The sequence below is a fragment of the Amia ocellicauda genome, chromosome 10 (genome assembly GCF_036373705.1).
Source record: "Amia ocellicauda isolate fAmiCal2 chromosome 10, fAmiCal2.hap1, whole genome shotgun sequence".
In the NCBI taxonomy this organism is placed as follows: Eukaryota; Metazoa; Chordata; class Actinopteri; order Amiiformes; family Amiidae; genus Amia; species Amia ocellicauda.
Window position 1 is genome coordinate 31,143,428 of NC_089859.1, and position 25,350 is coordinate 31,168,777.

At 38.1% G+C, this 25,350-nt stretch overlaps 1 protein-coding gene across 1 annotated transcript; it reads left to right on the forward strand.

Annotated features, from left to right (window-relative positions):
* The first annotated feature begins 7,081 nt into the window (after positions 1 to 7,081).
* Positions 7,082 to 23,391, forward strand: kcnv1 (potassium voltage-gated channel modifier subfamily V member 1). The gene is made up of 3 exons (XM_066715925.1): positions 7,082 to 7,261; positions 10,877 to 11,830; positions 20,176 to 23,391. The coding sequence occupies exons 1-3, from the start codon at positions 7,150 to 7,152 to the stop codon at positions 20,685 to 20,687; spliced, it is 1,578 nt and encodes a 525-aa protein (XP_066572022.1). The 5' UTR covers positions 7,082 to 7,149; the 3' UTR covers positions 20,688 to 23,391.
* The last annotated feature ends 1,959 nt before the right edge of the window (positions 23,392 to 25,350 follow it).

Sequence of the window (25,350 nt, forward strand, 5' to 3'; positions counted from 1 at the left end):
GGCCTATTCGAGAGGAGGAAAGAAGCGACGCTGGACGTTCGGGGCGGGAAGCCAATCAGATGGCGGCATTCGTCTGAGCCACAGCATGTTTACAGCTTCTATTGGGCAGAGAAGAAACAACGCACAATGTTTTTATCAGTAAGGAGGACGCAGGCTGCGTTTCAGTGGTGGTGGACGGTACTAGTAGGAGATACACGTTTGTAGAAAAATGTACAAAACAATAGTTCAACAACAACAACAAAAATACTTCCTAGTAATGACAGTCGAATATGGAATATGCTTGGGGCCAGATGGTATGCTGAAAATCGCCCTAGTGGTATTTAAACCAATTTCCCCTGTTTTCAGACTCCCCCAATACACACACTCATATTAGAGAAGGGGAGGTAAATGTATACTGTAATATTGACCATCCTACTTTGCATATGGACAATTTTAAAGCAACACACATTTATTACACGTTTTTCAATACCCAAAATATGAATTCAAATAACCAAGTCAATATTAGCAGATAATGCTTCTGTATGAAGATAGTAATTAGTATCTTCTGATTCTGCCGAGGTACCTTCAACCCAGTCTCCTCTTGTGAAGGTGTGCGTTTAAATTTGTATGCAAAAGTAGGTTGTTTCCATGATGATTAACCACACTATGGTGCATATTAACCAGTCATATATTTGACAAATGTGTACACTGTTTTAGTCTGATGTAAACCGAACAAAAATATAAACACAACATGCAACAATTTCAAAGATTTTACTGAGTTACAGTTCACAAAAGGAAATCAGCCAATTGAAATAAATTCATTAAGCCCTCATCTATCCGTTTCAAGACTGTGGGAGCGTGCAATTGGCCTGCTGACTGCAGGAATGTCCGCTAGAGCTGCAGTCTGGTCAAGACCCTGGTGAGGATGACGAGCCACATATGAGCTTCCCTGAGACGCTTTCTGACAGTTTATGCAGAATGTCATCAGTTGTGCAAACCCACAGTTTCATCAGCTGTCTGGGTGGCTGAATCAGACAACCTCGCAGGTGAAGAAGCTGGTCTGCGGCTCAGAGATTTGTTGGATGTACTGCCAAGTTCTCAAACGATGTTGGAGGCGGCTTATGGTAAAGAAATTAACATTCAATTCTCTGGCAACCACTCTGGTGGACATGCCTGCAGTCAACATGCCCATCACACAATGCGTCAAAATTTGAGACATCTGTGGCATTGTGCTGTGTGACAAAACTGCACATTTCAGAGTGGCCGTGTATTGTCCCCAACACAAGGTGTACCTGTGTAATGATCATGCTGTTTAATCAGCTTCTTGATATCCCACACCTGTCAGGTGGTTGGATTATCTTGTCAATGGAGAAATGCTCACTAACTGGGGTGTAAACCAGTTTGTGCACAAAATGTGAGAGAAATAAGCTTTAAATACATTTCTGGGATCTTTCATTTCAGCTTATGAAACATGGGACCAACACTTTACGTTTATATTTTTGTTCAGTACATAAAGTAAAAGATTGTTTCAACATTTTTATGCTTGCCTGTAACTGCAACAATCAAATATTGTTTTGTTGGAGAAGTGCAGGAAATAATTAGTTTAAATATTAGTCATATATTAAATGAGAGGAAGAATGACAGTGAAATCTGTTGCCCCAACACTTAAATCTCATCTTGATCTGTGAATTGACTGAAAAGGTGCTGTTGCAAAAGTAATGCAAAGTTCACTAAAAAAGTCACAGCTGTCCAGAAATGTGTTGCAACAATCAAAAAGGAGTCATGCATCTGTATAAACTACATATATCTGTAATTAAACAAATTTGTGGAATCAGTGTTCTTGACATTGAACTGACTGTTTTCCATACAATCCGAAGGGGATACAAAAACAATGAAAGGGATTATTGTAACCAAAGTTTTGAAAATGTCCTTTAATCATGACTCCTGACTTTAATTTGTGTGCATATTATTTTATGTACTTTATTTTCATTGGTTTGTCAGGACTTTTTAATTGGATGATTGGTGTGCACTGGTGTGTTTTGAGCACTTCTACCTCCCCATGACAATGCCTGCATTGCAAACTCCACACCTCAGCTGTGTAGAAAGGGAATCAGAGTCCTGCATTAAAAGGAGCTGAAGACAAAGCAGAGAAGATAAATAGTGTGGGAGTGGAAGATACTTTGTGGTACTAGTTTAAAGACTGACTGGAGTTTTGAGGGGCTGATGGTCTGGTGTGCCTAGTGTGCCTGTGGTAGGTGAAATCTGGATTGAGTCTGCAGATAGCAGGACTGTGAATTGTACAGAAGCTAAGTATTACATTGCTGGCTGTACCTGAAGTTTAAACTTGTTTATCTCTATTTAAATGTGTATAATCCCCATCAGCCTATTGATCCACTGCTGGATAAAGGCCTCCCCAAGATGTTTCCACTTGCTTCAAATGTCAAAAACAAAAGGTCCCATGCTCAGATCAACCTGCATTTGCATCAAGGAATCCAAACTTTGAGAACCACTGAACTAGATCTACTGTACAATGTTGTGTAAATCTTTGGAAATGGAAACTTATGGAGCATGTGGAAAATTTCATTTTAAATATTCCCTTCCTATTCTTCATGGGTCTTGTACAGTATGCATATCCCCTTTTGGATGTTTTTTTTACCTCGGGTATTTAAGTAGAATGACAACCTACATGTCAAAATAAATTTTGAACGGCAGCTTGATACAAGAATAGACAAAAAGAGACCTATTATAAAAATAAATAGGGTCCCTTCACCATTTATTCATCAAGGCCATCTGATTACTGAAACCCTATACAGAAAGTGTCATCCTTCCAAAGCAACAGCTGTCTCCATTCAAAATACAATGCAAAATGGAGGAAAGTTGATGTAACTCTTAACGGTAAAAACCATGTGTATAGTTCCTGTAGGCACTGTGCCAGAGTAGCAATTACTGTGATGTGTTCCCTTGGGTCAATCCAGCTGAATTCCAGCCTCAATGTACACTCTGTAGACAGGGATATTTACAGTGTGAATGACTCTGAAAGTAAGCTCCAGGGAAGCAGTTTTGTCACCATTGTTCTCATTAACTTATGCAGTCAAATTATAATAAGTCTGTTCTCACCAACAATAGATTGGCCGTACTCAGGAGCTGTCAGTATTGGAAAACATATTGTCGTTTGTAATCGTGTCATAAAAAAGCACTAAGAATAGTGCTTTTTTCATGTTTGGAATTTGAATAAATTATGTATTGAATAGGCTTATTGTGAAAATGCATTACCTTTTATAAACCACATTATTTGATGTGATGGTAAGGTGGTCACCCACTGAACTAGTCTCTTAATTCCCCTTTATCTTGTGTGCATTTGGCTCTTTAGACCCCAAAACAGAGAATACTTTTAGGTTTTTTATATTTCCCTGACTCCCTCCTGAGGGAACAGAAGACACCTTCACATAGTTTTCTGCAGTGGTGAACAGAAGGATTCATGAATGATTCATGAATGTGAAGGAGATTTGGAGCACACCAGTACAAAATATCCTCTTCTAAAAATAATTTCTAGTTAAGCTTAATCTCCAAGTAACTTGATTATTTCTATATTCATTTTATTTTATTTTATTTTATTGTAAGCAAACATTTCTAATATGTTCTTTCATTGGTTGTCACATTAATAACATAATCAGAGATTACCAATCATGCTGTACATGTTTTAACATAGATGTCATATGTTTTGTTACCATACACTTATTGGTACAGAAAATGGCCTGTACATTTTAATCTTGTCGTCATTGGCTTAATAACCTTGCATGTAAGGCCTTTTTTCAAATACCAAAGTAAAACTACAAGCAAATCACAAATTACAAACTGGTAGCCCACACTGTCACTGTTTTATAACCAAGCATTTTCTAATACTTCTAGAACAAAACAAGTCTGGGTGCAAATTTCTTATTAGTGATTTGCGTGTAGGTCAAAGTTTTCATGTGGTCTGGGCTAATATTTAACAAATGAGTGAAGTATATATTTGGATTTTTTAATTAAAGGACTGAAAGCAGCATAATGTTTTGGCTTGGGAACTGGAAAACTCAGACCCACCTATCAACCACAATGTAAAAGCAGCAAGCATACTTGATGGCTGGTTTGCATTAAGTTGAAGGAAGAATCCTCTTTAAGGAAAGGTCAAAGGTCACAATGGAGGATATTTTTTAACAGACCACATATGAGTTCCTATCTGAGTTCTATAGCAATCATTAGCCTTTCTATACTCTTTAGGGAAAAGTAAACAATTTTAAGCATTGATTGACCATTAAGGGGAGGTCAAAGGTCAAGGTTAAGGTGCTTGGAGTATTTTAGAAGTAAACATATGATGTTCATTAGTCAAATTGCAGTTTTGAGCCTTGCTTCTAGGAGAACAAATTCTTTTTTTAATACTCATAGTGAATTTGACTTTGAAGGAAAGGTCAAAGATCAAACTCAGGGTCATATTCAGAGGTCAAGTTGAAGGTCATGCACGGATAGAGCACTTATGATTTCCTATACATGTTCTCTAGTGACCAACATTGTATCTGCCACCTGTAACGCGTTATAAGAACATAAGAAAGTTTACAATCGAGAAGAGGCCATTCGACCCATCATGCTCGTTTGGTGTCCATTAAGTGATCCAAGGATCCTATCCAGTCTATTTTTAAATGTTCCCAAATTTTCAGCTTTAACCACATCGCTGGGGAGTTTGTTCCAGATTGTGACAACTCTCTGTGTGAAGAAGTGTCTCCTGTTTTCTGTCTTGAATGCCTGGCTTGAAGCCCAATTTCCATTTGTGTCCCCGGGTGCGTGTGACCCTGCTGATCTGGAAAAGCTCCTCTGGTTTGAGGTGGTTGATGCCTTTCATGATTTTGAAGACTTGAATCAAGTCCCCACGTAGTCTCCTCTGTTCCAGGGTGAAAAGGTTCAGTCCCTCAGTCTCTCTGAGTAGGACATTCCCTTCAAATGTGCGTTATTAACTGTCAAATGTCAAAAGAAAAAATTCTCAATATCCCATGATCCTTAGCTCTGATCAGAAAAAGGATAGCATTTTTGGAAACCACATACACACTTTCATATCTATGTTCTATAGTAATATTGCCTGTAAAAGCATCCTGGAAGGAGTAATGAGATGTTTATTATCTGAAGACAAATTCTAATAGGATCAAAAAGCATTTTCTGTTTCAGAGATGGTCAAAGGTCAGATGTTGTGACATATTCAAAAAGATAATCTATGGTTTACTATTAGTGTTCAAATGTAAGTATGATGCTAAAAGTAACCTACTTTAAACAGTGTTTAAATTGTAATCTTGATGGCTGTAGGATGACGTGTTTACAAGAAGTGGTCGGAAACGAGAATAATAAGCAGAAGAAGAAGAAGATAAAGAAACGGAGAAAGAAAAATATCTTTTTACAACACAGATGATAATCTTCTCTCTAAACAACAGAGGGCGATGTCTTACCACAGCACTGAAAAATCATAAAGTACCAGACTTGCAAAACAGAAATGATATACTTTTAAATATTAATTACATTCAAAAGTGATAAACATACTGGAGTTGCAGATTAGCTGCAAATGTTATTGTGCCTAGATTGTACCGATTTATACAAAATTAATATACATTGCTGTAATTTGTTACACCGAGGGACAGAAATCATGAATGTGTTTAAGCTCTGGTTTCCTACAGAATGATGGGCACCCAGAAGGAATCTGTGGAAGAGGTGTTCAGAAAAGTGGGGAAGAATCATCACAGGAAATGAAAAAGGAAATTGAAAAATGCTGTCCTTGGATCTCCCAGATGGATTGTTTCTCTCCTCATTGAGAGCTGAAGAATAGGTACCATGTTAAGATTAATCAGATTAATTGCTTTCAGACAGTTAAGATGTCATATAAGCTTATACAAAGCAATGTATAAAAAAAGGCACACATTTACTCATAATGTGAAGAGATTTTTTGGCATTCTACTTGGATCCCTGTGAATGCATATACTATATATTATATACTAAGTCAGTTTTGTGCTCAGAGCTGGTGCATAAACCTTATATAAGTGGTAGAAATTTCATAGCAACGTTAGACTGTCCAGTATTCACTACTAAACTGGGCTGTAATCTTATTTTCAAGTTTATTTTTTGTAACATATAAAAGAGATATAACAAATAAAATGTTAAAAAAATAAAAATTGCTTCCATGCTATAGTTTTTTGTCTATCTTGTTTGATGTGAAGTTCATACCAACCACACTGCATATGCAATAATCCTAAAATAAGTCTGCAGTTTCCATAATGTTCCAGATCAGTGAGGGAATTGGTAGGGGAATATAAATGCAACGGATGAAGAGAAGCAGTACTTTAAAACAGAACATATTGAACCTTTTTAAAACACTGACTTTTACCCCAAGGCATGATCTGGAAACTGCTGTGTTGTGTCGGCTACTGGTTACAGAGCAGCAAATTGAGTTGCCTGCCTCCTTGACATGAAGGTGAGAATCCTGTAATCACATCATCTCTATGCTTGGAAGATAAACCAGGCACCATAAATGGGGTAAGTCACTTGATAACACATCCCAATTTCACGAAAACAGGTAAACACACACACACACACACACAAAATCTGTGACAGAACTCATTCTAGTATTGAATCTGCACTTTCTTAAAAGAGAATTTGTACAGGACGCAAAATAAATTCAAATGTAGCCTACTTCATTCAATTATCATTCAATTACAAGGTACAATAGATTCACGTTCTCCTAATTCCAAATAAACCATTAAACCAGAAAATAGTTACTAGTCATCCTATTTTCCCCCCAGTGGAAATTGTAACCTGTCATTGCATATAGTGCTGTTTTTCACGTCCTAAGTTAGAAGAGGAAGGCTTGTGCAAATGATGCGTCTATTAGAAGTTAACCAAAGGAAATGCAAATGCTTGATCACAGGGGCTGCAGCTGAGTCTGCGCGCAGCAGGGCTGGTTGCCTAGACGCCGGGACTCGCCTCTGCGCCACGTGACGCCCCGCGCGCACCTGCACGGGAGCAGCCGAGGCGAGGCGCGCGCTGGACGGGACCCGCTGCCCACTGCTGCGCGCGCTGCACCCGCCTGCGCCTCACAGGGACGCCTGGCACGGGAGGCTGCCTCCTAAATGACAGGGTCACCTGGGAAGTGCTGGCATGTCCCCCCCAAAAAAGAAAACTTTGAATTGCAGGAGCTACAGACAAAAGTCTCAGAAGCGTAATAAGTTCAGAGAAGAAAAAAAAAATGTTCCCAGCCGTCAATCTTTAGGTAAGTTTTACTTTTCTGTTTGTATTTTCTAATTTCGTTGGAAATGCTGCGTTTAAAATTGAATGCAATGCATGCACTAGGTTTGGTAATATGTATACTTTATATTACATTATACTTATGTATTTGTACAAATGTATTAGGGGATGTCGGAAGTTTATATAAGTAATCTAGTTGAAGAAATGGAACACAATACAGGCATTCTGATTTTTTTTTCTTCCATTAGTTGAGTAATATATACTGTGAATCAGTGTTCAATAAAATACCTAACTGATAAACAAGTGCTTAACAGGATTTCTGCATGCAGATTTATGCTGCATGCATTGGACAATTTTTTTTGAACACATACCCAGTTTCAGTATCAGGTCTGAAGCAGCTCTCTTGGTTGGTCTTGCTTCTGCTTTAGAGAATAATACTGTATGACTACAAAGACTGTGTTAGAGTATATGTCTGGTCTACCTTCTAGTGACATGGACACAATAAAGGATAAGCTAAAGAAATATCATTTATGTTATAGATCTATATAAATGATGCATTTATCATGTATCATATTTATTTTGCATTGTCCCTCTCTTGTTCTTGTGAAAATGCACTCTTCAAAATTGTAAGAAAGGAAAAATTGATAGTGGATGATTTTGTGAAAGAGATGTAGAAATTGCTGACGGTTTATCAAGTACAGCAAAACACTTGAAAATATTTAAAATATGCCTCATTAATTCCGTCTCCACATTCATTCAAAGACCAGTTCCAGTGTGCTCCTGATGCATCTCGTCATAATGCCAGGGAGTGTGTGGAGTCAACCCTTGCCATTGATGTAGCTCAGTCCTGCTAGAGGGACCACAAGTACATTGAGCCTGTAGACAAGAACTGAACAGGCTCTTCCTTTCATAGTGCTCTGTTTTGCATCTCTTTATCTAACCCATCCGTGACCTTGCAACCAGCCATACTTGCATAGCAGGGTTTCTGACTTGAATTTATCAGTGATTCTCCACTCACCTTTGAGTTCATAGCTAAACTGTACAAATTGTTTTATTTATCTAAAGGCACTTGTAAAAGCCACAATCAATACCTGTCCATCATTGCCTCAATCACAATTAGTCACTGCAGCTTCAATTACAAAGTTTTAGTTTTGTCCTGAACACAGCTCTCAAATATCTAGTTTAGTAGGCACATTGATTAATAGTGGAAAATAAACAGTAGGTGTTGATTACAAGCTAAGTGACATATTAATTGCACCACAAACTATACAAAAAGTCTGTAAGAGGACAGCAAGTTCCAAGCAGCTCACAATAACCGCCTTGCTAGGATTCAGAAATAATGATATAATAATTAATCTAGTTGCTTTTTTTAATCTTCAAAAAATAATTCTCAACATTTATCAATTGAAATAAAAAATAATGTTTGTCTTTATTATTCAGGGGTATTTTTCTTTGATGTTAAATTCCAATTACTGAGCTCATAACACCAAGGGAATAAGGCCTTCTTTTGGAATTCCCCAACAATTTAATCAAAGTAGTATTTTATTAATTGAATTAATTACTAGTTATCCTTGAATTGTCCCCTAAGATTAATTAGAGACATGAAATCCCCTTGATCATTAATGCATTCTAGATTTCTTGTGTACTTGTGGAATATTTTTACAATGTATTTAGTATTCTTCCTTTGTGGAGCTAAAAGTAGTTAAAACTAACAGGATTTGATCCAATACATTCAGGGGGGAAAGTCTTCACTAGCAACAAAAATACACCTGGAAAAAGGTTAGAGTTTAAATCTTAGGAATGCAGTGTGTCATATATGTCACATACAGAGGCCTGGCATATATACTTTTAAACTAAAACACTGTTCTGTTCCTTTTTAGTGTGCCTTAACTTGGCTCAAAAATACACAAATCTATAGTAGGCTATGTGGAGTAAATATTTGCAGAGAATGATATGCATCTAGGGACAAGCATTCTCTTCAGTTTCACTGTAAGAATCTCAGTATCAAATATATCATACTGCAACCAAACTCATTAAATATGGAGGTATTAAAATTACCACCCAGACAAGGTTATATAGTTTTACAGTGCAAAGGGAATTAATGATTGCAATAATAGTACCATTAGTTCCATTAATTAGGTGGACCAGCTGAAATATTTAAATCTCAGTTAGCAGTTTCGAAGAACTAGGACACTGCCAAAGGCATTTTTTTCCCCATCCGTTTTTCTCATGAGCTGAATGGGTAAACACACGATTCATTCAGGAAATGGTAGTGGAAAAATTGTTCCGCTCACATTGCAAATGTAAATCCCACAACAGAGGAGCTCTTGACAACCAACATAGCAATTGTGTCATGAGGGATAGAATATGGATAAGAGCTATACTGATGAGCAGTCCGAGTTTCCGAATGAAGTTGGGCATTATTATACACCATTTACTACAGTTGGTCTATTTCTTTACATTTAAAAATGATTTCGCTTGGATAAACATAGATTTTTAAGATGATCGTTAAGAAAGAAGAGCAACGTTTCTCAAAAATGCAAATGTTGTCCGAGGAATCATGAAAAAACTATAACACATTCTTAATTTGTTACTGGTACAAATAAATAAATACAGAAGTAAGAGCCTACAAATGATCAGAATTATGCCAGTTAACAAATGGAAGTCAATAAATATAGGTTTCTTGAAGTCGCTTATTACAATTTTGTTATGAGACAGTTTTCTTTTTTATGTAATAACATCTGAGTTTGTCACTCATGCTTAGTCCCCCCAGAAATTGAGTTGGTTTATTTTTTTATTGTGCGTGATGTTTGTTTTACTTCTATTGTCAGACAACCTGCTGTATTGGCAGTATCCACAGAGTAATCAGTATTAACAATTTATGCTAATCGCATAGGCCCTAATGTAGCCTCCTCCTCATTGTGTAACTAGTTTATGAAATATATCACAAATGGAAACTGAAGAGAAACAGTTGCTTGTATTTTTATTTTGTAAATAACTAGAACATATGAACCAGTAAACTCTAACAAAAATCTAAAAACATATAACTTTATTTATATATCTAATTAGTATTTTGTATAAAGCTGCTGAAATGTACTTATTCACCAAATCTTGAATTTAACCCAGAATTCAATTTCATAGTGATGTAAGCCTAACATGAATTAAACAGGACCCCTATGCACCCTACTTCCTGGGTGTACTTGTTGAGACTTTAAAACTATTATTTTTCACCATGAAATGTCATGCTCATTATGCTTGTATAAGAAATTGAGTTTTGGGTGTCTGCTGTGAGGAAGAAGATGTAATTATGTTTCAAAATTGCTGTTATTACTGAACTTAACTCACTGGACTGTGTGCCACAGTTAGAAAAGATATAGAAGTTTTAATTATTACCTATGGTGAAACTGATCAATGAGTACAGAGCACTTTAAACACCTGAGTGACTTCAACTTTACTGAACTATATACAAAAAAAAAGTAGGGTACTGTGCATGATTCACAAAGTTATATAAGGGATGCATATTCATTTGATTTTAATTAAATGTACCCAAATGCAAGTACATTAATTAGCATGTTTGTTTACCAGGGCAGCTGTGAATAATGTTGGTGTGTTCACCTGGCAGGTTTCTTCTCTCTCTCAGAATTCACCATGACCATGACCAGCTGTTCCTCCAGCCCAGCGGAGTTCTGTGGGGAGAGCGCCTCCCTCCTGTCTCTGGATTCCAGCGTGTTTTTCAGTGAGGCCTCTCCCAATGAGAACCCTCTAGATTTTTATATCATCAATGTTGGGGGCAGCAGGTATGTATTGTCCCAGGAGCTGCTCTCCTCCTACCCAGAAACACGCCTAGGCAAGCTGGCTTTATCGAAGCGAGATTCTGTGTTGGATCTCTGTGACGATGCCAACTTGCTGGAGAACGAGTACTTCTTCGACAGGAACTCGCAGACCTTCAAGTACATAATGAATTACTACAAAACAGGCCGCTTGCACGTCATGGAGGAGCTGTGCGCCATGTCTTTCCTGCAGGAGATCGAGTACTGGGGCATCGATGAGCTCTGCATTGATTCCTGCTGCCGAGACAAGTACTACAGGAGGAAGGAGGTGAAGGAGACACTGGACATGCACAAGGACACCGAGGTCATCGAGAGCGAGGACGAGGACTTTTCCGATGTCGTCTGTGAAAACCTTAGGCAAAAACTGTGGGACGTCATGGAGAAACCTGAGTCTTCTGTGGCCGCCAAAACCTTCGGCACACTGTCCATTGTTTTTGTGTCCGTTTCAATCATAAACATGGCTCTGATTTCCCTGGACTTCAGCTCTCTGGAGCCGCCATTTCTCGACGTGCTGGAATACATCTGTATAACCTGGTTCACCGGGGAGTTTGCCCTGCGGTTCTTGTGCGTTAAGGACAAGTGCAAGTTCAGCAGGAGTGTGATCAACATTATTGATCTTGTCGCCATCTTGCCCTTTTATGTCACCCTCGCTGTGGAGAATCTGCACGGAGGCTCCACTGAACTGGAAAACGTGGGCCGAGTTGTGCAGGTGTTGAGACTGATGAGGTCACTGAGAATGCTCAAACTAGGCCGACATTCCACAGGTACTGTATCTTTGACTCTTTTTCTGTGATTCGTGTTTTTACATTGTGGTAGGAATTCTAAGGACTTCATCCACTTTAGCATGAGTTAAAGGTAAATACATACACCCACACTGATTTTCCATTATTGGTAAACAATTTACTTCTGTTGTAAAAGATGTCATCAGATTTAAATACATTTATTTCATTATGCAACATTTTTAAATGAAGATTATTTATGGGAGGTCAGGGGAGTAGGTAAGCTGTAAGTACATTATAGTAACTCTAATAAACATACAGCTCTGGAAAAAATGAAGAGACCACTTAACATTTGATTTCTGAACTTGGAGTGGTCTCTTAATTTTTTTCAGAGCTCTATGTGCTGTCCTCAGGGGCGGACTGGGACCAAAAAATGGCCCTGGACTTTTACCCATCAGGGCGACGGCTTTTGAAGTCTTGGTCCCAATAAATTGCGGTCCAATCTGTGGTTCTAGGTGCCGACGAAGTGTGGTCTGGGGGGGCACACACGAAGCGACCGGCCCACCAAACTAAAAGTTTGCCAGAATTGTCCAATGGCCAGTCCGCCTATGGATTCATTAGTGAATCCATAACCAGTTTTTGAAAATCATGCCCTAAGTATGATTATATCCCAGTTTTCATCTTTGTTGCCATATTTTGCATATCTCCTATATTCCCTGCATGCTGATTCACACTTTTGAATGATTTGCATGTATGCACACATCTGTCTCCTGCATTTATATAAAGAATAACCTACATGAAAGAAACATGGTTAATGTGTATATTTTAAAACAAACATTGAGCTTAAGGGTTACTGGCTGTAATAAATGGCATTGCATCTAAACAAGGTTGACATCTGTGTGTGTTAAACCCCAAGAGGCAAACGCAAATTACCTGGAAAGTAAACAACAATTTAGTCTGGGCTTGTTTTACTAAACCCTATCATTGTAACACCAGTGAAGTGTGTAGATGTATTAATAAATTGCATTCAAAGAAACTTTAACAAGGATCTACTGAGATGGTAGGAAATCCTGCTAAGCATTTAATAATCATAATCATTTAAAAAGTCTCCAGTTTCTTTGCAAACATTGTTAAAGAATGTTCTCAATGTTAATCAGAGTGTTCAAAACGTAAAACAATCCTAGCAGAAATAATGAGATTATGACTAAGAACAGGCAAGATATGACCTGAGAGCTGAAGCTGGCAAATATAAAATGCCACTCTTCCATAAATAGTGTAATTTAAAATAGCCAGTGGCTTCTCAGTGCAGTTGTTTAACTTTGCTCGGTATTTTGACTTGTTTTGGTCTCTGCTTTATATCTCAATTAATTTATTTCGACTTTTCCTCAAAAACTTACACCAACTTTCCTTCCCCATCCCGCACTGCTGACCTACATTACTACTTTCTGCTTAGCTGAACATGAGTTGAAATTCTCATGTAGTGGTTGTTAGACATCTACACATCTCAGTGAGATTTGGCAGATTTCTTTGGTGTGGTGTCTGCAGGGTATGAGGTATATATTAACCTCATCATCTTCAGTTCACAACTGGATGAAGGCCTCTCTGATATTTTCCCAGAAACCACTGTCATTCAGTCACCTACATCCAGTTTTCTACCTGGAGGTTTTCTACTTGGCTATTTTTATGTATTTTGTGATCCATTCCAATTTGGTCCAACCATGATCAATTTTGTCCACAGTACACATCCCAGCCCATTGCTATTTTAGTTTCTTTACTACTACAGTGATCTCACATGCTCTCCTTTATGTGCTTTTAAAATTATATTAATTTCTTGTTATGTCAAACCCACATTTCTTTCCATGCTTCTTTAGGTCATCTGTAGTTTTTGAATCACTTTTATATTCATGATTCAGGTTTCAAATCTTTACATTAAAACAGACAGCAAATATACGTTGAAGACTTTCCTTATAAGGCTCAAAGACATGTTTCCTTTTAGAAGGATGATTACTCTATGTAATCATAGTTAATGTGTATATATGTTTAAAGTAGCAATGAAGTCTTAGTAAAGTAAACCAGTCCTGCTTCTGCAACCGTGACCCAAGAGAAAATCGTTACGAACTGTAGACCATCCCAGGAGAGCTCTCTATGAACTGAAGGACACTTTGAAAGTAAATGTATTCATACACATGATGCCAAATTTTCAGCTTTTTTCTGTACACAAACACACTGTAAAAAGTTGCTCTTCCCTATGAGATAGGCATTGATCTTCTGCATATTTAGGTCTTGCTTTCAGTGGCAGGCCAAACAATTAAAATATGAATGAATATTACAAAACCAGTTTTAACAGTTTCTGATGGTGTTCTTGTTCCTTTCAAGAGCAAGAAAATGTCAGTGCATACAAAAGGGATAGAGACTAAAAAAAATACAAATAATATGTTGAACTGCAAAGAGATCTTAAGAAAGGGATAAGGAAAGCAAAGAGGGAAATAGAAAGAAACATAGCTCTTGGAGCTAAAACTAATGCAAAGAGTTTTTTTTCAATACTACAACAGCAAGAGGTCAATAAAGGAGGAAGTGAAACAGATAAAGGGCAAAAATTGAAGTATCTTGGAAAATGAACAAATGTTCTAAATGAGTATTTCACAGAGGTTTTTACAAAAGAAAAAATTGATAACATGGCACAGGTCAACAATCAGTCCAGTCAAACCCTAAGAGAGATCAGGATAAATGAGGAGGAGGTACTAAAGGGACTAGTAGATAATTATTTATAGGCCACTAACTAAAATATTCCAAATGACACTTAGAACAGAGGATGTGCCAACTGACTAGAAGACGGCAAATGTCATACCAATCCACAAGAAAGGGGACAAAACTGAGCCAGGAAATTACAGACCAATCAGTCTCACCTGCATCACCTGTAAAATTTTGGAAAAATGAATAGACAGAAAATAGAGGAGCATCTTAATGAAAACCATATTTTTGGAAACAGTGGCAGATTTAGGTGTAGGCAACATGGGCAGCCGAGCCTGGGCTGCATCTTGCCGGGGGCGGCACGGGGCACCCGCACCAAAAAAATTGGAAAGGTGATATTTGCGCAATCAGTTGTTTAGCGCTCATTTGCACGTCCCGCCAATGATGTCATGTCACCATGTGGGACTGTGGGTCAATTAACCTTGTCATAATACTGTGAATATATAGTTTGACAAACATATTGTTGCATTTTTTTCTGGTTTGTGTGAAATCGTTAAGAATAATATAAAACCAGTCTGCACACAATGCACAAGGTTAATTGGTTTAGTCTTGACTCTTGGTTGACAGTGTTGGGGGATGGGTAATGTATTGATGCTCGAGTGCCAAATCAACACAAATGGATAAGAAAAGGTCTAAGCCATCAAGTGCCCAGTTTAGGAAAAAGTGGAAAGAAGAAGAGAAATGCACAAAAGGTAAATGTATGCAGTTATGTCATCTCTTATGTTTGTTACCCTATGTTGCTATGTTGCTTGCTATGCTATTACACATAGGGCGACAATAATCAATTTTCTGGCCAAAAAATACAGAATGAATAAAAATTACAGAATGGTGCTTTTTTTTATGACGGGGGGGGACACTGAAGGGGGGTTCGCCCAGGGAGCCATACAAGCTAGAACCACCACTGCTTGGAGATAGTCAACATGGGTTTAGACGAGGCAGATCATGTCTTACTAATCTAAGTTCTTTGAACATGCATCTGCAGCTGTAGATCATGTGAAAGCATATGATATGATATACTTAGATTTTCAAAAAGGTTTTGATAAGGTTCCACACCAATGACTGATCCTCAAATTGGAAGCTGCAGGCATTCAGGGTAATGTAAGTAGATGGATTATGAACTGGTTGATGTATAGGAAACAGAGGGTATCGATTAGAGGAGTTGCTTCTAACTGGAGTGAGGTTGTTAGTGGAGTTCCACAGGGATCAGTACTAGGGCCTTTGCTGTTTCTAACCTTCAGTGCATCCAGAAAGTATTCACAGCGTTTCACTTTTTCCACATTTTGTTATGTTACAGCCTAATTCCAAAATTGATTAAATTCATTATTTTCCTCAAAATTCTACAAACAATACCCCATAATGACAACGTGAAAGAAGTTTGTTTGAAATCTTTGCAAATTTATTAAAAATAAAAAACAAATAAAAGCACATGTACATAAGTATTCACAGCCTTTGCCATGACTCAAAATTGAGCTCAGGTGCATCCTGTTTTCACTGATCATCCTTGAGATGTTTCTACAACTTGATTGGAGTCAACCTGTGGTAAATTCAGTTGATTGGACATGATTTGTCTGTAGACCTCTGAGACAGCATTGTATCGAGGCAAAGATCTGGGGAAGGGTACAGAAAAATGTCTGCAGCATTGAAGGTCCCAATGAGCACAGTGGCCTCCATCATCCGTAAATGGAAGAAGTTTGGAACCACCAGGACTCTTCCTAGAGCTGGCGCCCGGCCAAACTGAGCGATCGGGGGAGAAGGGCCTTAGTCAGTGAGGTGACCAAGAACCCGATGTTCACTCTGACAGAGCTCCAGTGTGTCTCTGTGGAGAGAGGAGAACCTTCCAGAAGAACAACCATCTCTGCAGCACCCCACCAATCAGGCCTATATGGTAGAGTGGCCAGACGGAAGCCACCCCTCAGTAAAAGGCACATGACAGCCTGCCTGGAGTTTGGCAAAAGGCACCTGAAGGACTCTCAGACCATGAGAAACAAAATTCTCTGTTCTGATGAAAAAAAGATTGAACTCTTTGGCCTGAATGGCAAGCGTCATGTCTGGAGGAAACCAAGCACCACTCGTCACCTGGCCAATACCATCCCTACAGTGAAGCATGGTGGTGGCAGCATCATGCTGTGGGGATGTTTTTCAGCGGCAGGAACTGGGAGACTAGTCAGGAATGAGGGAAAGATGAATGCAGCAATGTACAGAGACATCCTTAATGAAAACTTGCTCCAGACTCCAGAGCACTCTGGACCTCAGACTGGGGCGAAGGTTCATCTTCCAACAGGACAACGACCCTAAGCACACAGCCAAGATAACAAAGGAGTGGCTACAGGACAACACTGTGAATGTCCTTGAGTGGCTCAGCCAGAGCCCAGACTTGAACCCGATTGAACATCTCTGGAGAGATCTGAAAATGGCTGTGCACTGACGCTCCCCATCCAACCTGATGGAGCTTGAGATGTCCTGCAAAGAAGAATGGGAGAAACTGCCCAAAAATAGGTGTGCCAAGCTTGTAGCATCATACTCAAAAAGACTTGAGGCTGTAACTGGTGCCAAAGGTGCTTCAACAAAGTATTGAGCAAAAGCTGTGAATACTTATGTACATGTGCTTTTTTTGTTTTTTATTTTTAATAAATTTGCAAAGATTTCAAACAAACTTCTTTCACGTTGTCATTATGGGGTATTGTTTGTAGAATTTTGAGGAAAATAATGAATTTAGTCCATTTTGGAATAAGGCTGTAACATAACAAAATGTGGAAAAAGTGAAGCGCTGTGAATACTTTCCGGATGCACTGTATATTAATGATCTGGACACTGGGATACTCAGCAAACTTGTCAAATTTGCACATGATACTAAAATATGTGGCTCAGCAGATACAATCTCAGCAGCACAGGTTATTCAAAGGGACTTGGATAATATTCAGTTGTGGGCCGACACCTGGCAGATGAAATTCAATGTGGACAAGTGCAAGGTATTACATGCAGGTAACAAAAATGTCCACTATAATTACACTAGGGGAGGAATAGAACTAGATGAAGTAATGCATGAGAAAGACCTAGGAGTCTATGTGGACTCCTCACTTTCTCCATCCAAACAATGTGGGGAAGCAATAAAAAAGGCAAACAGAATGTTAGGGTATATTGTCAAAAGTGTAGAATTGAGAACAAGGGCAGTAATGTTCAGACTGTACAATGCACTAGTTAGAGCTCATCTGGATACTGTGGACAGTTCTGGGCTCCACACTTCAAGAAGGATATCGCTGCTCTAGAGGCAGTTCAGAGGAGAGCAACCAGACTTATTCCAGGTCTGAAGGGAAAGTCCTACTGAGAGACTGAGGAACTGAACCTTTTCACCCTGGAACAGAAGAGACTACATGGGGACTTGATTTAAGTCTTCAAAATCATGAATGGCATTGACCACATCAAACCAGAGGAGCTTTTCCAGCAGGGAGACACGGACCCGGGGACACAAATGGAAATTGGGCTTCAAGGCATTCAAGACGGAAAACAGGAGATGCTTCTTCACACAGAGAGGCGTCACAATCTGGAACAAACTCCCCAGCAATGTGGTTGAAGCTGAAAATTTGGGAACATTTGAAAATTGGATAGGATCCTTGGATCACTTAGTTATTAATGGATACCAAACGAGCACGATGGCTCATGGTTCTTTGCATAAATTATGTTAATCAAATTTATTTTTGAATTACATGTCTTGGTTACATTGATACTTCAGTTTTTTTCCGCACAGTGTCCTTTCTGCACGTTGCAAATGATTGAACAGATTAAGTTTTTTGTCCAAACAAACAGACAAAAATCATGATTGAAACGGGTATAAAAAAAAGAATCAAGCACAACAAGTGCAACAGAAATATAGTAAAGAACAAATGGATGAACTTCAATACAGATATCTGCTTGAAGTTATTGAAAGGTAGACGTCGGCTGGGGTGGACATAATAAAATGGGCGCTTAGGTGGGTAGTGGAACAACAGGTTTGTTAAGAGCACATATGTGGGATGGAGGCTGCTTAATAGTTGGATTTTGATTCAATAATGTATTGAAACTACATTTTAAATTAAGTTTTATCATCACTGCTATCGTAAAAATAGAATAGTGTGATAACGTGTCTCCCACTGTAAGTTTGTATTTGTAAGTTATCTGCTACATGCTTGAAAATAACCACTTGCAACATCTCAGTTGGCAATCTTCAATTCTCAAAGAGCCGTTCTCTCTACACAAGATAAGAACCCCAGTTTCATACATTAAAGGAAATGAAAAGTTAAGAATGATCTCACTGTGTAACACTGAGATTTCATAATATACTGCTAGGTATTTCAAATACATTAATTTCTTCCTATATTATTTTTCTGACAGCATCAGAAAAAAAAATCTAAGAGGGAGAGAAAGGCATGTCATAAGCTCGCTAGTGCACATAAAATACCATTTTCTTTGGACTTTTCAACAGTGTTGTGAATATCAAACTTCACCACTATTTTTGTGGTTCTGTTGATGGCTCTTGAAGCCGTTTAAATGCAAGTCCATGGACTCTGCAGTCTTGGGTGGAAATCATGTTTACTCTGAAGAGGGGCATTTGCATCATGGTGAACGTGCTTTAACAGACAGAGTTTGATACACTTGTTTGGAAAAATTCGCACCATACCTGAAAACCTGACACATTGTCTCTTTTGAGACAACTGCAGTATTGAAAATCCCTAAGTGTGAGAAGTCCATGCTGATGTATAGTTATTTATAGATATAGATATATTATCTGTCAGATTGTTAGTTCTTTATTGCACTCTTGTGGTGGGATTTACATGTATCTTGGACACAAAGAAGCAAGCTTTTTTCATACTTGTCTTTTCTTAATCTACAGTATTCCTATTACCAGACAATATTAGCATGCTGCATAACACATCTATTAATATTTTCCAGCACAGGCTGCAAATTGAGGTGTGAAGCTTACCATGAAATGACATCACAAGGGCCATGCATGTGATTCCAAGTAGCATTATCTAGCTGAATGCTCACACAATACAACATGGTCCTGGTAATAACACTTTTAAAAAATGCTTCTGTTGCCAACATCACATCAGTTTTAAAGCTCATATTTCCTACAATATCAGTCCTGCTCCTATTGAAATTAAACTACAATAGACAGAAAAGGCTTCAAGGGCCATAGTGTGTGGCTTTAGTTATTAAATAAGCTTTTAAATGTAGTTACTTAATACATGATCCTTTTAGTTTGTTGGTTCAGTCTGCAAGTTGTAAAGACGTGAACAAGGAAAAGTACAATTGCAAGGTTACTGAAACCACTGTAGCAACCCATGATGTGTGCTTGTGTCATATATGGTCAGGTCTGGGATGCCATTATGGGCACACCTCCCCTCATCCAGTCCTCTCATCCCCAAATGAATGACAGACTCCGTGTGCCTAAAGAAAAATATCCCCTGATGTAGGGGAGTTGTATACTCTTTCAAACCTAGGGGGGTGACATCACTATACCAGGTTTATGTATACAGTGGTTCCCAGCCCTGGTCCTGAAGGTGCCCTGTGTCTGCTAGAAAACTCTGTGTAAAAAGAAAAAGAACACTGTCTTGTACTCAAGCAGCATATCATAACATTGAAAGATATCACTGTTTTTGCAGGACTCAAGTCCCTTGGCATGACTATTGCCCAATGCTATGAAGAGGTGGGACTCCTCCTCCTGTTCCTCTCTGTGGGGATATCAATCTTCTCAACAGTAGAGTATGCTGTGGAACACAATGTCCCCGACACGACCTTCATCAGTGTACCCTATGCCTGGTGGTGGGCCACTACTTCAATGACTACCGTGGGCTATGGTGACATCAGACCCGACACCACTTTGGGCAAGATCATCGCCTTCCTCTGCATCTTATCTGGCATCCTCATCCTTGCTCTGCCCATTGCTATCATAAACGACCGCTTCTCTGCCTGCTACTTCACCATGAAGATGAAGGAAGCGGCGTTACGGCATCGCGAGGCATTGAAGAAGCTGAACAAGAACTCCAGCTCTGACGTGGCAGTCAACGTCAACCTGCGGGACATCTACGCCCGCAGCATAATGGAGATGTTGCATTTGAAAGGCAGGGAGAGGGCCAGCACCAGGAGCAGTGGAGGAGATGACTCATGGTGGTAGAGTGGTGCTGTTGCCACCCTCTTAAAATTTGAAAAGGGAAATAGAATCAGTTACTTGTTATCATACAGGAACTCTGCAGTTGTCATTTTGCAACATCCAAGCTTGCCATCCTAAAGATGTTAAGCCAAGAGGTCTGTCCTAGAGAGCCCCAATCTAGCTGGTCAACAAATATGTAAAGATTTGCTTTGGAAACTAGTAATTTAGAGATATTGTGGAACAAACACCAAATACCCTCCATTCCTCAAGGACCAGAGTTCTCTTCATTGAACAAGTGACTGGACTAGTCAATAATATAATGTGTTCCTTGACTATAAACTGGGAAAGTCTGGAGACCACTGCGTTATGTATTCGAAATACATAAAGTGCTGGAGTGTCATTTGTTCAGTCAGAAAAGTAAAAGTGTCTCTTCTGTATCTTCAGATTAACTCTAACTCAGACACCATTTGTCAAAATGGAAATGGTATTGTAAAACAGAATGGTAAAATACCATCTACTGTCCTTGTGGCAGTATGGAAAATACAGAAGTATTGACTCATCAACCCAGGAGTTATCAACCAGCTCTCTCTGTAGGTCATGTGTCTGTCCATTGAACAGGGTCACTTACTCTGATGCTACATAAAATATAGCAGCAATTGCTACAGCAGGAATGCATAATGAATGGAAGTTTACCCTACCAGCTTTTGTAGCAAAATACATGACTGCACATGTTTCAAGGGACACTGTCTTGACATTGTTCTGGTACTCTACAGGCCTCCAGATAAGGGCTTTTACAGACATCCTTAGAAACACAGAGAACCAGCTGGTTCCAGGAAGAAAAACAACATGATATTAAAAGCAGGGTCACCTTGACCATCACCTCACACCTCTAAAAATCTGTATGAGATTTCTATACAATACTTTACAGAAATAACATTTTATGTTTCTTCAACGTGTTTACGTGAACATGAATATACCAGTCGTTTTCAATAAAAACTCTCCCAGCCATTTCTGACTGATGAGTAAAAATATGTATAAAAGTTATTCTGTTATCAAATGTCCTGCAGTCATGTTTTCACAATTTGTATTGGAATAATCAGAAAATATTCTTGAAAAAACAACACCTAGAATATTCTGATTATATTCTGAAAACGAACTAAATATATGTCATGTACATTTAGTGATTCTTATCCCTAATATGACTGAGTTCAGTTTGCTCCAATTCAGTTTATGTCCATGTTTTAATTCTAAATGTTTGTATCAGAAAAAATAAACAAAGAACTTCAATGATACCTCGGCCTATGTGCTGTGTATTGTCAAGGCTCTTCCATCACTCTGTTTGTTAATTCACTAAACATGTCCAAATATGAAAATATAACATTTCATCTCAACAAATAAAAAAAAAAAAAAGAAATAGCCAATCCATAAATAATGACTAATTTCCTAAAAAGCAGAATGTGTCCAGATTTTTTTTTCTCCAGTGAACAGTGAAATAAATGTGGGAAAATACATTATATTTTTCGTACACATGTAATGAAGTGGCGATAAGGAGTTTAAATGTCATAACCTTTATAATTTATTTTTTTATAAAGCGTCACCCACCTTTTACATTTCATGTGTTAAATGCTTTGAACTAAAGTTCAATTCTCTAGAAGAAATTGTTATATTTGTATGTATTCCAGTTTCATCCTACAACTGTGACTGTTTAATGTACACCATTACTCTCTGGTAAATTGTGCTGTAGTCTAGTGAAGCTGGCTTTGTTCATATGTAACATAACTTGGAGAACTAATTTGTTTCTGAAGGTCTCGTTAAGTTGCAGGTGTACTGACTTTTAAAAGCAATGGGTGCTGCTGATTGGAAGGCACACTTTTGTGCTGAAAGAACAATCTAAATATTAAAGATAAGGACCTCTGACTTTATATTGTATCTCTGTACCACTTTCAAGCTTTTTTAACAGGTCATTGACTTAAAAACACATTTCTATATCCTGGTCTCCAAGAACATTAATAACTACAAAAAACGATTATCTATTTATTTCTGTACTTCACAGTTTAGATTAGGTTCTGAGCTGTTTATCTCCTTTTATATTTTCAGAGCCTCATGTTGATGATTAACATGGCTCTACAGACGTCACTTGCAATAACTGTGGCAGTTATTCCCCAGGAAAGTACTTTTTATTAAGGTGTTATTAGTACAAGAGCTGCCTTGATATTTCAGCCAAATGGATGTCTGAGTAGCTACAGAACTTACAAAATATCTATTGTGAATAAGTATAAATCTTTACAATCCCCCCAAAAATAAATGGTGAAACAGATATAGGTGAAAACTTCATATTTTTAGGTAGCTACTGGACCCTTTAAGGACTAGTTCATATTGTCTATGTTTTCCTTTTAGTGTTTTTGTATTTTGTTGTTTATATCCTGCAATAGCTTGTGTGTGATTGTCTGTTTTTAGTAACATTTACACTTTCCTGGCTATCTACCTCTCCCAACAACACTACTCCAAAACAGACTGTGGACATTCTTAAGGGGGAGGATGGAGGGGAAGCACAATAGTAAAAATACTATTCTGCAGTCCATCATAAAAGCACTGTCTTTGACCCTGTGGAAGACTAAAATACTTTTTTCTCCCTCAAAGTGAGCTCCAAGGACACTTTAGCACAAGCAATTTAAGTGACCATAAGAGTCACTTAATATGGCAACTAATCATTTAGACAGGAGCAAGAACAGAGATTCACTGCGTATCCAGTAATGAAACAGGACAACTGCACATCCTTTTTTGCCTGTGTAAGTAAGAGTGATGTGTTTACAGCCTGTCTGTCAATTAAACATTTCTGCTGTACCAACTGAATTGTTTTGTAATGTGTAAAATTTGATGGCCTATAAAATGACCCTAATTAGATTTTGAAATCATGATGAAATTGATTAAAGAGAAAGTGGTATAAATAAGTGAAGGGACCTTTTGAAACCTAGTTGGATTTCTTAACTTGAGGATCAGTAATGAGTATGCAGGATCAGATCAATGAAAAGCCCTGTAAATTAGGGATTATATTGATGTTTTTGGGTTCACCTCTTTCAACTTTCTCCTGCATTCACTAAACGATGTAGAGCGCTGTCAAACATTGAACATTAAGCACATTGCTCTGTGACCTTGCCTGACTACACTTTGCACCCTCTGTTTTCTTTGACACAGCAGAACTAAGAAGAAAAAACAGTCATAGGATCAAAAGAGAAGTTACTGATAACTGGTTACTGATCATTTGGTTCTTTCTGACCTAAAGGAATTACATTTCAGTGATATAACTGAAGTCATAGGAATTTTGTATTTTGCTTTCTATTGTCATGAAATATCCCCAATTAATATAAAGCTTATTTCAAATTGTCACTTTTTCTTGTTTCCACTTCTCCAGTGATTATAGTTATGGCAATTATTAAGCCAAACATCTAAATCGTGTTCATCCACAACCAGATAGAGTTCAATTGATTTCAACACATTAAATGCCCATAAAGATTATGATAACACTTATATACAGAGAGTATCTGCAGATTCTCTCATAGTACACCCCCTGGCACGCTAAAGTTGTATTTGGTCATTTCCAACCAATTTTAGGCCTCTAATTACATCAGCATTTCACCTGCTCCTATTTAAAACTTGCCATTGTCAATTTTCCAATTTTGGGATGGATTTTGTAAAATACACACTTTATAAAATAATACATAAATAAACAATTAATTTCACTGTTAAACAACTTTGTAGATTAGCAAAAACACATATTTCTCACTGATAGTATGTACTGTTTTTTAGTGTATAATGGGGTGGTCTGGTGGAAGGGGTTGGTATATACAGTATATTTGATGTTAAATTGGTGTGGGGTAAGGTTGAAACAGTTGATAAATGCTTCATCAGTAGTGTATAGTGCTTGAGCAATATCTAATGTGAGGATCTGTAAATGCCTTTATGAAATTATTGAAATTAACTTTTCATTTCATTTTTCAACTGTAGCTATACATCTAAAAAAGCACCCTGAGGTTATTCTTGGCAGGCACTTGTGATTGTCCACTTCTAGCTTTTCTGATCTTCTTTTTGACATGTGGTAGCAATTTCTTCTGTTCTTCCCCTGTTTTCTTACAGATTAACTGTCACTTTCAGCAACAGATTTATGTGAATAAGGAACTAAAAGAGTGGAATTGTTTGTAAAATTGCTTTAGTTATTGCTTGGACCTCTGCAGGCGAGGACCTCATGTATTGTGCCTCATTAATATGACAAGAATGCTGACTTGCTTTGATTCTCTGCTCTCTAGTAACAGTGGGTTTTTAACCCTGGGTCAGCTTCTGATGACCTTTCACACACAATAGAGGGATATGGCTCTATTTTCTGTAAAAAGCCCCTTTAAAATGTAAAAGATAGTCAGGAAACAAATAACAGTTGCTGATACTGTAATTTACATTCCATTGAAAAGGGCAAAAGGTATTATGTACCAAGACACATTGTGACTGGAACAGTGTGAAAGGTGTTACAAAAACAGCATTAAATGTATAGCTTCATCCCTAAGTCCTAAGAATAATGGGTTTTCATATTTATCTCTTTAAATATTGCCATGGGGGGGTAGCCAGGATGTGTAGGTTTTTTCATGGAAAATAAATAGTTATAAATAGTTTCCAGTATACTATATCCAGACACTAC